The following is a 14,267-nucleotide window of genomic DNA, read 5'->3' as shown; positions in this document are numbered from 1 at the left end:
AACGAGCAAATTGAAGGACTCACTGTCTGCGCAACAAGTCCATTACGCGGACAATAAATTTGAAGTAGAAGTTGACTTAATTCAGGTTGCAGAATAGGAGTATATTAGGAATGGAATTGATCAAAAAAATATCATTCCAGCATAATGACATCTCCAGTCAAGAAGATCACACTATGATTCGAAATGCTGCCAAGATGAACATTAGGATAATTTAGTGCTTGTATTCAAATACTTTATATTGGAATCAAAGGATAAAAGGATGTAAAAGAATTCAGAATAAATAAAACATGATGATTATTCTCTTCATCCCTTCTCTTTATTATTATTAAGTAAGATAGTTCTCCAAATCAAATACATTTTGTTTCTTGTCGAAACATCATGGACACAGTTTGGCCCACCACATTCATAGTAGGGATGTCTTGCATGCATGTCAAGCATATCATGAGGTTGTCCGTACATTATTTTCAGTTGTTCAATCAAACATGAGACCACACGTATAAAATGCATGGCCCGTAATCAGTCAAACATGTGCAGTTAATGTTGTATTTTAAATTATTTTAAAATAATTGTGTTTCAAAAATTTCCGTTGGGACAGTCTGTGGCCATAGGTGAGCACGTGCCCTACATATGTGTCTTTTCACATAAGTCTAAAAGGTTGCATCCTTTCATATCTTGTCTTGAAAAGTTGTGTCTTTTTAAGCTTAAGGGTCACACCAATTGGGTTTAAACCCAATAGTCACAACTCTTTTTGAAAGGGTGTCTTCACAAAGTCTATAAATAGACTTATGCTTTTAAGTTTTATAATGGATTACAAAGTTAGGTTTTGTTGTAAAAATTGTGTTTAAGTATTTCTGGTTCGGGTTAAGACTATAAGTGGTTCGAGCCCGTGTATAGTGAGTGCATCGCTAGGACTAGGTCATAGTCGTTGTATCCTGGAGGTCAATTGCTTTGGAAACCTGTTGCACTTGGGATTTTGTCCAAGTTCAAGCCAAGTGACGTCATGCCTCGAATTTTACAAATTGATAAGTTTTCTAACTTTCTTATTTTAATTTTATATATTTAAATAGTCTTCCAAAATCCAAATATCCAATAATATTGAAATCGAATTATTGTTTTGGAAAACTATTTAAAAGTATACTTACATTTTGAGTTATATAAAATCAAACCGGCTTAGCCAAATTCAAGCGGCCCACCAACCTAATTTGTAAGCCATAGCCCATATAACATGTTGTTCGAATAATGGTCAGGATCTTATGTGTCTCTAATATACTTGTTCTTTGGACAGCCTATGCAAAAAGGCGTATAGTTGCTATAGCCCATAAATGATCTTTATGTCACAGACACCGCAAACATGTCATGCGTGCAATATGGTACCTGTGCTTGGATGCATTGACATATAATTCACGACAATTAAATCAACATGGGCTACAGTAAAAATAAATAAATAAATTGGGCAAATGAAAGGCTTTATGACAACTTTATCAATCACCCTATTATATCAAAAATTTGAAATCAAATTGGAAAACTATTTGTGGCAAAGTTAGTAAATGCTTATTTAGTGATAATTCAAAAGGAATATTTCTTATATTCCATTAATCATCCTTGTAAATATGGATCTTAACCAATGTGAAGAAGGTAGATGGTAATATGAGAACCTATCATCGGTTGCTTCTTCTAGAATGATTATATAACATCTTTTTAGTGGATAGGAGGTTGGGATGAGAAATGGACATCCACATGACAGGGAGATCAATGTCTATTTCCATGGATATTAATAATAATAATAATAATACTAATAATAATAAATAATGAAAAAATTCAAAGGAAGAGAGAAATGATGGTTAGATAGAGGAAATTTCATTAACATTTTCTCTGGTTCTTTTCATGCAAAATATTTGTGTTTTTTCTTTTTATGGTTAATTATTTTCTCTTACTTTAGTGTTCATTTGGCCTTTGATTTTGATCAAAATGGATCGTGGTTCGACGATCTGGACTATTGTTTGGATGGCTGCACCGTGGATGGATAGTACCCTGAAAAACTTTCATTCAAAATGATCTTATCCGTAGAATCTTTGGACTTTTCCAAGTTAATTATGGAACGTTGCTGCATTCCTGATGATATTTGCCTGAAAACCAAAACCGATATATTTCAGCCCTAACATATAAATTCTCATCTCTTACAAAACCTAAATGATTACAAATCTTGATTGAAAGAGGAAAACTTTTTCTCTGTCAACCATTCGAAGCCATGATAACAGGAAATGATTGGTTATGTGATGGTTCCAATGGCAACGACGAGGGCTTGTTGTTGTTGTTGTTTGTATGTGTAAATCCCGATTTGGATTTTGGATTTGAAACGTTGCGAGAATGGATGACGCTTGTGGATGTGGTGGGTTCTAATGGCTACAAGGTCCTAAGGTTTTAAAGAGAAAATAAAAGATTTCCTTATTTCAATTTTCATATCCGAGGTTCTGTACGGTTAGGATTATTCTAATGTCTATCTTCTAGTTGCGTGTTTATTGTTGAACTTTTACATGCCCCAAAATTCTCGATGCTTGATATTCGTTACATCCATTAGGTGTGTCATTTGATGTCAGGGCATGGGGCAAAAATATCATGTTTAGATATCTGGTTACCTATATAATAAGAAATGGTTCACGTAAAAAAAAGTTTATCAATTGATGACTGAGATTATTCTCTACTATCCACTCATAAGAGTCCACTAAATGAACCATCTAGATCATTGGGGGTGATGCTCCATCTTTATAATGTAATGCTGTCTTGATCAGGAAATGGTGTCGATTCTAGCCGAGATAATATATTAAGCACAAAGTTTATTAAACTTTTATCCTAAGAATTTTTAAATAAGCAGTCATGATCATCTCTTGGTGTGCAAAAGGAACAAATCCTTTTAAAAGAAATATCTCCACAATTGTTCTTATAAATCGCTACATGGTTAGTGCACATCTTTTTTAATTTAGCATAATTTAAGTTATGTTGATGTTAACATGCATTAGTTGGGTGATGTTGCATATGACTCATCATTTTTCTTTGTGGATTAGTTGAGAAATGCAACACTCTCGAATAGGGAGAGATTCCAAAAGTTCTCGTGTTAGTACGGTGCATGTGTGACAGATCCCAAACCATTTACCAAGTAGCGTTATAGATAAACAGACTTTGTCTAAAAGCCAAACATGGACACTAATGTATAAGAAAGACATTCTCTTACAAGTATATATGATAAGTGGATTGGCCAAATGGGACAGGGCATTGTCTATAATTAAATGCACATATTGATTAGATCAGTTCCCTCACACATGTTGCAAGTCATGTGAAGTAGGCATTACACTTCTCATTGTTGGAATAGTTTTCCTTCATATGATTTCATGGTTACTTGGAATTATAACTTAATTTAGATTATCTTTATGTTATGGTGCCTACTGCATAGATTCCATGATTCAAAATATTAATCTTAATCATGTCATTTTTCATATGAGATACGTGAGAGTAAAAAAAAAAAAAATTTTTATTTAGTGGGCTTTGCCTTTAATGGCTCAGATGGAGGGGTATTCATTTAGGACACATGACACATATAGGTGGTGCATCAATGCTACCCATCTAGTGGATCATTTCCATGGATGGTCATTGATGGAAGTAGCATCATGTGTAGGCAAAAGGTCAAAATGTGAATAGTAAAAAATAAAAATAAAAAAAATAAAAACTCTTGTGGCTGATTTTTTCAACTAGGGGAATTGATTAGAAAGGCCCACTAAATGCATAGTCTGGATTCACCGTGCGATGACAATTGGATTGTAGTTACAATTCATTTTAAATGTGGCTCATCATTGGTTGTTCTATAGAATGATGGTTCTCACATGCCTTGATTGGAATGACTTCAATGGATCTGATTAGATTGATGATTGAGTCAATTAAACTATAGGCCAGTTATAACTATTCTTATATAGATGCCTACATTTTCTTCTTGTATGAATAAATCTGCTTGTAGTCACATCCATCATCAGCAACATTCTATGGTAGGATCCAATACTTTTTAAGGAAATATTATTTCCATCCGATCATATGCCAACCTAGGACACATGTGTTAGATCTAGTCAATTCATATAATAGTTCCTATGAAATCCTCAAAATTTAGTTAATGGATTTACCAAGTAGGCCATAGATATATCTATCGAGGTTAAATCTGAATTGTGGGGGTGTAAATGGATGCATTTAAATAAACCAGGTTGACATAGGTTTGTACCAAGAAAGCTATATGATAAATGTTATGGATCAATATGCACATGTGTTACATTGACATCATGTAGGTTTTGGAGACAAGATATCTGGAATTAAATTGATTACATGTTTTGATGATCTAATTGGTAGCCATCAAATAAATGGTTAGAAAGAAAATTGTCAGTGGTTTGAATTCAAAAGATGATTGTTGGATCAATTGGATTTTTAGGCTATATTTTATTTTCATTGGAGGCTTGATTTGGACATTTAAGATTGGTATTCATATGAGACTATAGGTTCATTTAATAAACTATATTGTTTTACCATCAACACATGTATCTAATGGCTATACTTATGCACCTATGGAGCCTATTGTTCAATCCGTCGATCAAGATACTTGATAATGAACTTAGACATTTCTCCTTCATATTCAGTTGCCAAATATGCATTAATTATATTATCGATAAATTAACCAACCTTTCGTGTGTCATGGAACATGTGATAAGATAATATTACAATATGATTACATAAAGATTATACTCTATTTTATTTGTCATATGTCTATGTATGACAGATTATGCTAGTATCTTTGTACTTTAAATATAATAAGTTCAATTAACTTTCTTGCTAGTTGGTTGAATGGTGGGCTAGTGAAGTTGGTTGAATAGTAAGAGTACATTCAGGGCTAAGAAAGTTGGTTGTATTTAGAGCTGGTGATACGACAACTATCATAATAAAAGTGATTCTCATTATCTGTTGCATGATGGAGTCGTAATTGTTGATTCTGTGAAATTAGAAAATAGTTGGCTTGAGATGTGAATAGTCAAAGAGTTTGAAACTGACTGCCGAAGACTTGACTAAGGAGCAAAAGGAGGAATCCTCCTAACTAGAGGCTAGTTTCTGTGTAGCTAGTTGGTGATGCAATAGCTTATCAAGGTGATGATCCGTAGTTGGTCTGAATGGATGATTAGTCACTCTGAGACTAAGACATGGAAGGTAGTAGTGATGAAATTTCGTAATAGGCGAAAGCCTAACGGAGCAATGCCAGGTAGAGGTAAAAGGTCTAAGGGTCATAAACTTTAAATCCTTTGACCAAAAGACTATCTATAAGATTAGTCAATGATACATCGAAAGAAATGAGGCTGAGCTTAAATGCATGGCTAAAACGCACCGAACCGAAAACTCACTTGTAGCGGAAAGTTATGTGAGTGGTATGTACTTCAATTTACATAAAAATGAATCAAGTTCAAGACTATGGTGTCACATGATTCCTGTAAACCTGTCTTGCTTACTCTAATGTCTGTTCAAGTCTATGGTGACACCGACACCATTGCACAACTCTTCCATCTTAAACCGAAATGTCATAAAATTTTGAAATATATGAGGGATTGATGTATTTTAAATTATTTTAAAATAATTTTGTGTTTCAAAAATTTTCGTTGGGATGAGCCGTAGTCATGGCCATAGGTGAGCACGTGCCCTACAAATGTGTATTTTCACATAAGTTTGAAAGGTTGCATCCTTTCATATTTTGTTTTGAAAAGTTGTGTCTTTTTAAGCCTAAGGGTCGCATTAATTGGGTTTAAACCCAATAGTGACAACCCTTTTTGAAGGGGTATCTCTACACCCTTAAGGGTGTCTTCACAAAGTCTATAAATAGACTTCTGCTTTTAAGTTTTGTAATGGATTAGAAAGCCAAATTTTGTTTTAAAAATTGTGTTTAAGTATTTCTAGTTCGGGTTAAACTACAAATGGTTCGAGCGCTCATACAGTGAGTGCATCGTTGGGACCAGGTCATAATCGTTATATCCTGGAGGTCGATTGCTCTAGAAACCTGTTGCACTTGGGACATTGTCTAAGGGGAGCAAATTCGATTTCAAGCCGAGTGACTTACGTCACGCCTCGACTTCTACAAATTGATAAGTTTTCTAACTTTCTTATTTTAAGTTTATATATTTAAATAGTTTTCCAAAATCCAAATATCCAATAGTTAAGATGTGTCAGGTCTGTCAGAGTCATATTCAATTCAAATCTATTAAATGCTTATGACCTCAGGCACCAAACTAGCTGTATTAGGATCAAACCTGTGAAGGTTGATTTGACTGTTTAACCACCAATGTTATACCGATCAAGTGATTTAGAAGGGAAGGATTAGTCATTTGTTGTATTGTGTTAAGATTTTATCATATTATTTTATTTCTTTAAAAGGTGATCGCAGTTTTCAAGTTTCTTAGTAATGCGATGATGAATGAATAAGATAAAAAATAAGCTAATCGCTGATTTTATTAATTTGCATGTAAGAACATTATAATCAACTATCGTAAATAAAAAACTAGAGAATATAGAAAAAAATTACCTATAAATGCCCGTTAGATGAAACAATTGAGGTGTATAGTTTGCAAGACGCGACGGGTATGATTTACCAAGTATGGACTTGGTGATCAGTGTGATCTGACGATGGAGGTCGTGAATATTTAATCTATTCGTAAGGCATATTGCAACTATGATGCTGGACATGTAGCAAATCTAAACTAAACTAAGTATTCCAAACTTGCTGCAACAATATGGCTGAACAGAAGTAGAATATTTAATTAAAATTAGAATAAGTAATATTGTACTACATAGATTAATTGATTGTATGTGGTGAGTGCCCATAACTATCCATCAAATGTTGTTTATATAAACTTGGATGTGCGGTAGAGATTCCCTTGCCTGCCCTTAAAGCGATACGACCGTCTTCAAATAGATTCATATTTTTTTATACCATTGTAATCTCATTTCCATCCAGATGAATTCATTTCTTAACCCTACGTGTCTTTGAAAATGCATAGATCATATCTGATTTTTTTTTTTTTTTTTTTATCCTTGATTACAAGATATCCGGCATCAACGGAGCTTTATGAAATTTGTCATATATGCTGCTTGGTTTCACATGTCACTCATACCACGGCCACGTCCTTCATTCAATGTCTCTCACATGTCCTTCATACAATATCTCTTTCTTTATTCAACGTGTATATATGGCTCCGAGCCGTGCTACTTTTGACCATTCATGTATGGAGGAAATCACGGATTGAAAATTCCTCGAGATATGGAGGAAATCATGGATTGAAAATTCCTTAAGATGGTTTGCCCTTCGTTGTCAGTCATAAAATAGAATAGTGTTAACATGTGGCAACGTCATTTTGGGCTGGGTAATATGGACAACGGCAGGTGTAACATCTTCATAGGCGGCCAACTTGATGCTATAGCCGTATGATTTCAACGCAGGGCCCATCTTTTATATGCATGCGGCAACACGCAGACGTGCATTTGAACACCGGTGTTTCTAAAGTCCACACAATAACAGAAGATGGGATAAGCAACCAGCGGATGTGAGGAAAAGTTCCATATTGACCGAATGACCGTTGAAAAAACGAGGCCGAGCAGTCAAATCAGGCAACTCATGGTAGCCATCGACCGCTCTTCCATGACTTTCATCAGATAACGGTTCTTAGTTGTTTTGAAGTGGGGTCCACCGTTGGTTGATTGAAAGCACTGATATTGTGGCCCCATAATGGTCCATACAACAAAATCTCCCGTTGCTGTAGTTACTTTCTTGACCGTTCATTTACTGGCCACCAAATCGTAGGGTTAGGATATCTTTTTCCATCGGAGAGATTTTTGGCGCATGGACAGAGTGTGGCCGATCATATCAACACATGGATCGGATTACAACTTCATGGGTCCCACTTATACATAATGAAAGCCCGCGTATATTATTCTGGAGTCGACTATTGTAAGTAAAATTATGGTTGGGAAATGCTCCTGATCCCATGCATCCCAGAGTGTCTGGTCTCCGTCCTTTGATATAGTGGGCCATGGACGGATTCACCAAAGCCTATGATTGGTGCGATTGGAATGTCCTAAATTTCAATGGACGTGATTGTCATTGCTATTTTAGGCCATCAATCCAACGACTGATCACTGCAGCCATAGAATGTGGTTGATCAATAGATAAATGGTCCTGATCATCCTCTGAGTGGGTCATGTGTCATGTGTACGGTGGGATGGCAGAGTCTGCAGACCAAATAAACCATGGCAGATGCACTCTCACATGGTGTCAATATGGCTCTCGTGATTTTCCATAAGTTGGGCCACACTTTTAGATTTATGGCCACCAAAAATCATGCAACTAATGATGGCTATAAAAAGAAAAGTGGACCATCCGTTCGATTCAGATGCTGTGGGCGGACGCAGATTGAGTGCTGAGTAAGCTCTGTGGGGCCCACCTTGATGCTTATTTATTTGTCATCCCACCTGTTCATAAGGTCACACAGACATGAATGAAGGGAAAACACAAATTTCAGCTTGATCCAAAACTTCTGTAGGTGGCACCTGAGAGGCTTTTAACTATCGGTATTTAATTCCCACTTTTTCCTGTGGTGTGGCCCACTTCAAGTTTTGTTATGCTTCAGGTTTGGTCTCATCCTCTAAAATGAGCTGTTAAAATGGATGGACGGCATGGATAAGACAAATACATCACAGTGGGCCAACCGAGTTTCTCTCTGTGCAATCCGCGTGCATTGTGAGCCTACTTCCTCCTTGAGCATAAAATTCTCTTATTTCAACGAAGAACCTTCCAAACGAAGGAAATATGGAATCTCTCACAAGTGTTCTATATCGACACGTTTAGTTGAGTGTGGATATGCATGGCGTACGCGAATTTCCCGTGGCCTCCGCTAAGGAAAGTTCCGGTGTAGGAAGCTTTGTGCGGCCCACAGAGATACCTGTGAAAATTCCACTCCATCCATCAGTTTTCCAAGATCACAATAATATAGTATTTGGGAAAACAGGAAGATCCAAAATTCAAGTGGACCACGCCAAATGAAACATTAATGTGGCCCTAGAAAGGTTTCAACGGTGGACGTGATTACCCCACTATTTCATACGGTGTGGTTTACTTGAGATTTGTATATGATTCAATTTTAGTTTCATGACATAAAATGATATGGAAAAGCAGATGGACGGAGTGGATAGAATACATACATCCTCCGTGGGCCCTCAGAGTTTACTCGGTCCGTGATCGGCTTCCGTGGTCTGATAGTTATCTGTTGAAGTCTACGGTTAAACTCAAAAGCCGTTATTTTCTAGAGTTCGTTTTCCCTCCGCCGTGACGCAGGTTCTAGCGTGTATCACTTTCCACTGGGCCCCACATGTTGAGATAGTCCAATGGTTTTAAACCGTCCGTATTATCATCGCTATAATAAATAAAGTATTACTCTCTAATCATTCTTCGGTGATTATCCAAAAGTTTGATTTTTAAAGTTGAATGCGAAGAGTTTGTAATTTTGCTTCCATTGTTCCAAATTCTTTTACAAATATTGACGGTCAACATCTTACACTCAGTATGTGGGGCCCATGGTCCACTAATATGTGATGATGGACGACCATCTAAAAATGAAAATCTTCAATGTGACCATCTTAAGCTTTTGATTTATGGCCTACTGATGGATACGGAAGACTATTGCTATTGCATACCCGGCACACAATCTTTGCATAGAGCATGCATATTGCACGTGACATTATAATTATTAACAACGAGGGCTGAAAGTCGGGCGGGCTTAACCCGACTGACCCATGACCGACCCGACATTGGGTTAGGCTTGGGTACGATGCATCGGGTTTGGTCTCAAGCTTGGGCAGCATAAACACCAATCCTATTAAAGTTGGGTCAGGCTTACATTAAGGTCACGGGTTGCCTAGCGAACCTAGACCCGATACATATATAAGTTATAAATTATAACTAGGTGCAGATCGTTTGTGTTAAAGGCTTGGTCCACATCATTTTTGATGACTCAAGCTATTAGGATATGCTGGATTTCTCTCTCCCAAACATATATTTTAGTTTGTTTGTTTGGAAAAAAAATAAAAAGGAAGCTCTTTACCATAAATAACTTGCATATATAATTTATAAAATCATAGGTACAAAAACAATAGGTGTATTGAAATATAATAAATTAATGTAGTAACAAAAATATTAGCATATATCCACTCGACCAACCCAACCGAGTTCACTTAGGCTGGGCTTGGGTTGAGAATTCCTAACTTGAGATTGGGCTAGGTTGGGTTAGGGTTGAGATATGGGAACTTTGGGTTGGGCTAGGGTTGCGCACCAACCCAACCCAACCCAACCCAACCCTCAGCCCTATTATTAACTTCATGTCTGAAAATTAATCAGGCTAGGTTTAGGAAGACCTTGACCCGATCTCATCCCAGCCCATTGAAGCCCGTAATGTGGACCGTTGATGTAATATCTTTCCTAGCTGTCTATTTGTAATCCACAATTCGAAAGTTTCAATGCCGATCTTCCTATCAAGGGAAGTCTTTGGGCATGGTCCGTCTACGATGAAATGCAACTGGCCACACCAGTCTGGATGGCCCACATGGGCCCCACTAATAAATCACCCTTCCATCAAATACCCATTTTAATTTTATCATTGATTTCTTTAAGTAGCTAATGGTGTGATTTGGATACGTGTGGAAATGCAAAATTGATAGATGATCGGATGAGATGGATAATCGGTGGGACGCATTTAGGGTGGGTCCCAAAACTAAAATCGGATCCGTTGGCTGTCATTTCTGCCTCAATTCATTATCAGAACCTTTCAGTTAGGACCTGAATTGTAGCATATGTGGATTTTGTGGAACACGTGCCTATTTGGTGCCATTAGAGTTTTTTTTTTTTTTTGGGTTAGCTTGTTAGTACACACACAATCCGTTAGAGTTGTACATGAGTTGAGTTAACTTCGTTAGCTCACTCGACTCGACTCGGAAATGCTCAACTTGCCTCGGCTTTAAATTGGATTTAGACTAAGTTATGACAGTTTTTGAAGCTTGAAAAATTTTTGAGCCGAGTTCGACTTGACCCCGGATTGAACCTCAACTCAAATCAACTTGGATTGAATCGCTCAGTGATTCGGTTATTTTGATATTGATGTTGCTCGCTGAGTGTGATGAAATGACTCATTAAAGTTTTGTTTCGGGTGCATATATTCTCCGCGGGAGCTGCTGGTAGTGAGGAAGGGATGAATACGAAACAAATCTTTAAAATTTCTTTTACATTATAAGACTGCCCTTATATCTTGTTTTTGATGTTACTCGCCGAGTGTTCAATGAAATACCTATGACATGTTATTATGGTTTTGCATTATATGAGAAATTTAAAATGCATTCTATATATTTGAAAAAATGTTGCATTGGCTTGAGCTGCTGATCAAACCGAGTCGAGCTGGCCAGTCAAATGCAAGGACTGAGCCGAGCCGAGTCGAGTTTGAGATGGGGTTAGTTACTGGCCAAGTTCGAGATGGGCTATGCCAAGCTCGACTCGGTTCAGACTCATGTACAGCTCTAGGTGCCACGGAGTGTGAAATATGATTTGTGGCACATGCGATCTCAGCCATCCATCATGGCCAGTCCGCACGATCTTGCCTGAGTCCGAAAGCTAAGCTAGTGCAGTCAAGTCAAAATTCTTGAAGTAGCCAAGCTACTACATTTGAAATCAAATCAAATAAGGCTCACCTGTATGGTGAGCCTGTACTTTTTTAAGTATATACCATTGATGTCTTTTCTCTGCCTATTTTTTTCTTGTGTGTGGCCCACTCGATGAATGGACTGTCCTGATTTCTGGGCCAGTCCTGGTGGGCCAAAACAGATGCGGGCCCCACATAGAGATAAAAAAGAAAAAAGACCATCCTTTCATTTCTTTTCCAAAATGATACTTTGTTTTATGATCAAACCATGATTACTAAGAAGATCGACAGTCAGATATCGATCTATTTATTGATAATAAAACATCCTTATTTCTACAATCAGCTATAAGATAGTAGTTGAAGGCACGTGGATGTATGCATAATCAGTCATTTCATTCGATGACTTAACAGTTAACGAACTGATAGTTGACGATCATGTGGCCTTGATTATAACCATTCCTATCGGTGTCGATCTGGTCGAAGACGCCCTTATCTAAATCCAGCCCTCCATTGCTACATTGGTCCACGATCCTCGCCGTCACCTGTGCGCCCGTCCTTGTGTTCGTTACCTGTAGCATCAACCACTAAGTTAGCCCTTTACATCAGTCTACACCTAGGGCCCATGATCAGCTGGGCTGGGCCACCATGGGTTTGTTTGGACCGATTTTTAAGTTGGTAGGTTAGCCTGGGCCTGAAATCAAGGCCCATTTAATATCTAGGACCCTTATTTTGAAACCTGTACGCCCATTTACTTTTATCTGTGATGTGCCTATCACATCTAAACCGTCAAAAAGGTAGACCCACCATGATTATCATACAACCAAAAGTTAGATAGTTTATTGCATAGTTTGATTACAATCAACGGCTGCATGTCATACACAAATCCCATCGGCCTAGGGTGGACCGTTAAAAAAATGATCATGGGTATTCTGGTTATTTATTGTGCCCTCCATCTGTACTGTTGGGGTCTCTGTTTGAATTCAAATGCTTGTCTTTTTCTTTCTTTCTTTTTTTTTTTTTTTCACACCGAGAGGGGGCTTTTTGATGAACGTGATATAGAGGTGTGAGATCTGGGCCATTCATCAGGAACATCCCTCCACAAACATGTCCTGACCCAAATAATCAGGTCGGGCCAACTCATCAGGCAGGTCACGTGTTCATTGAATCCGGACCATTGGTTGCTTTTCTAACCATACATTCGCCTCATACAGCTCTGCCTCACTTGATGAATGGACCTGCCTTAACTTTCATGGTAAGCCACACAAACGGCCAGGATTTTCACACTTGTGAGGCTTAGTCGCATGTATGGGACTAAATGATGCTGCACGTAACCTGCACGATCAGATCTATGAACGTACACAGTGGGTCCCAAGACTCCAACCAAGTGCCAGGATGGTGGTGGGCCCCACTTTCTGATCACCGTCAGATCACGATGCGATCTTGGTTTATGATCATACACTACCTTAGATATTCAATTCTACTGTTATTATTAACAAAGCACATATGATCTTACCCGCAAGCACCGTCCGCAGGAGGCCTGACCCCTGGGCCCCACAGGGCCGCAGAAGGCTGTCCACCCATACCTGCGGCGCCACTCGAGGGGCTTGTTCGCGTCCCATGTGGCGCAGTATACGCTGGCCCTGAGATAGTCCCACCCGATCTGCGACGGATTGTAAAGATGGTACGTGGCGCGCACGTTAGACGCGCTCTGTGCCTGGGCCGCTGCTACGATGCACAGTAAGAGTGCCAGTGCCGCGCAAAGCTTAGGAGAATCCATTGTTCTTTTCTTTTCCTGATTTGAAGTTAGCCAAACGGAGCTCCTTTTTATAAGTGAGATTCGGTTGTGAATTATCAAAATTACCCCTAATTTATATAGATAACCACTGATATGCTATGCCCTGAGATTCGGGTAATGACATGTTTATGTGAAGATGCTGACACGACCGACGGCTGGTAAAATAGAGATCCAAATGGTAAGGCTGCTAGATGCATGACTGGCGGCTGGTAAAATAGAGAACCAAATGGTAAGACTGCTAGATGGAGGCAATTCATCTGACGTATCATATGCGTGAGAGATCTGGGACGTTCACTTGGATGGCCCATTGAAGCGTGCACTGGCTTCCAAATCGTGTTCAGCCATTTATGATCAAGTGGACCATACATACATGCAATCATTAATGTGCAATAATGATGTTAATCCCATCCAAAATAATTCAATACCATTCAATTCCACCGATCAAACACGCCCTTAGTATTTATGCCTCATTTGACGGTGTCAAAACAGTAATTGCGTCGGGATCCTCTGTTATTAGGTCAACGGAGAATTCCTGTTACCCTAATGGTTTGGCGTCCGTAACTGTTTTTTTATTTTTTTTAATTTTTTTAGTGAGTGGTGACGTGGACCAATGAGAATTTTGGTATCAGGAATTTTCTGCTGACCTGATAACAGAGGATCCGGACTCACAGTAATTTAGATAATGTCATATAGCAACAGAATTTTAAGAAGAGATGAAATATTTC

The 14,267-nt window shown here is 38.2% G+C and overlaps 1 protein-coding gene across 1 annotated transcript; it reads right to left on the bottom strand.

Moving 5' to 3' along the window:
- Positions 1-12,019: 12,019 nt before the first annotated feature.
- LOC131248962 (pathogenesis-related protein PR-4B-like) lies at positions 12,020-13,524 on the bottom strand. Its single transcript, XM_058249490.1, has 2 exons — positions 13,261-13,524; positions 12,020-12,316 (listed from the first exon to the last, which is right to left on the bottom strand). The coding sequence occupies exons 1-2, from the start codon at positions 13,522-13,524 to the stop codon at positions 12,152-12,154; spliced, it is 429 nt and encodes a 142-aa protein (XP_058105473.1). The 3' UTR covers positions 12,020-12,151.
- Positions 13,525-14,267: the final 743 nt, after the last annotated feature.

This window comes from Magnolia sinica, chromosome 6 (assembly GCF_029962835.1).
Source record: "Magnolia sinica isolate HGM2019 chromosome 6, MsV1, whole genome shotgun sequence".
Classification (NCBI taxonomy): Eukaryota; Viridiplantae; Streptophyta; class Magnoliopsida; order Magnoliales; family Magnoliaceae; genus Magnolia; species Magnolia sinica.
Note: the sequence above shows the minus strand (reverse complement) of the source record. Positions and strands in the feature narration are given on the sequence as shown.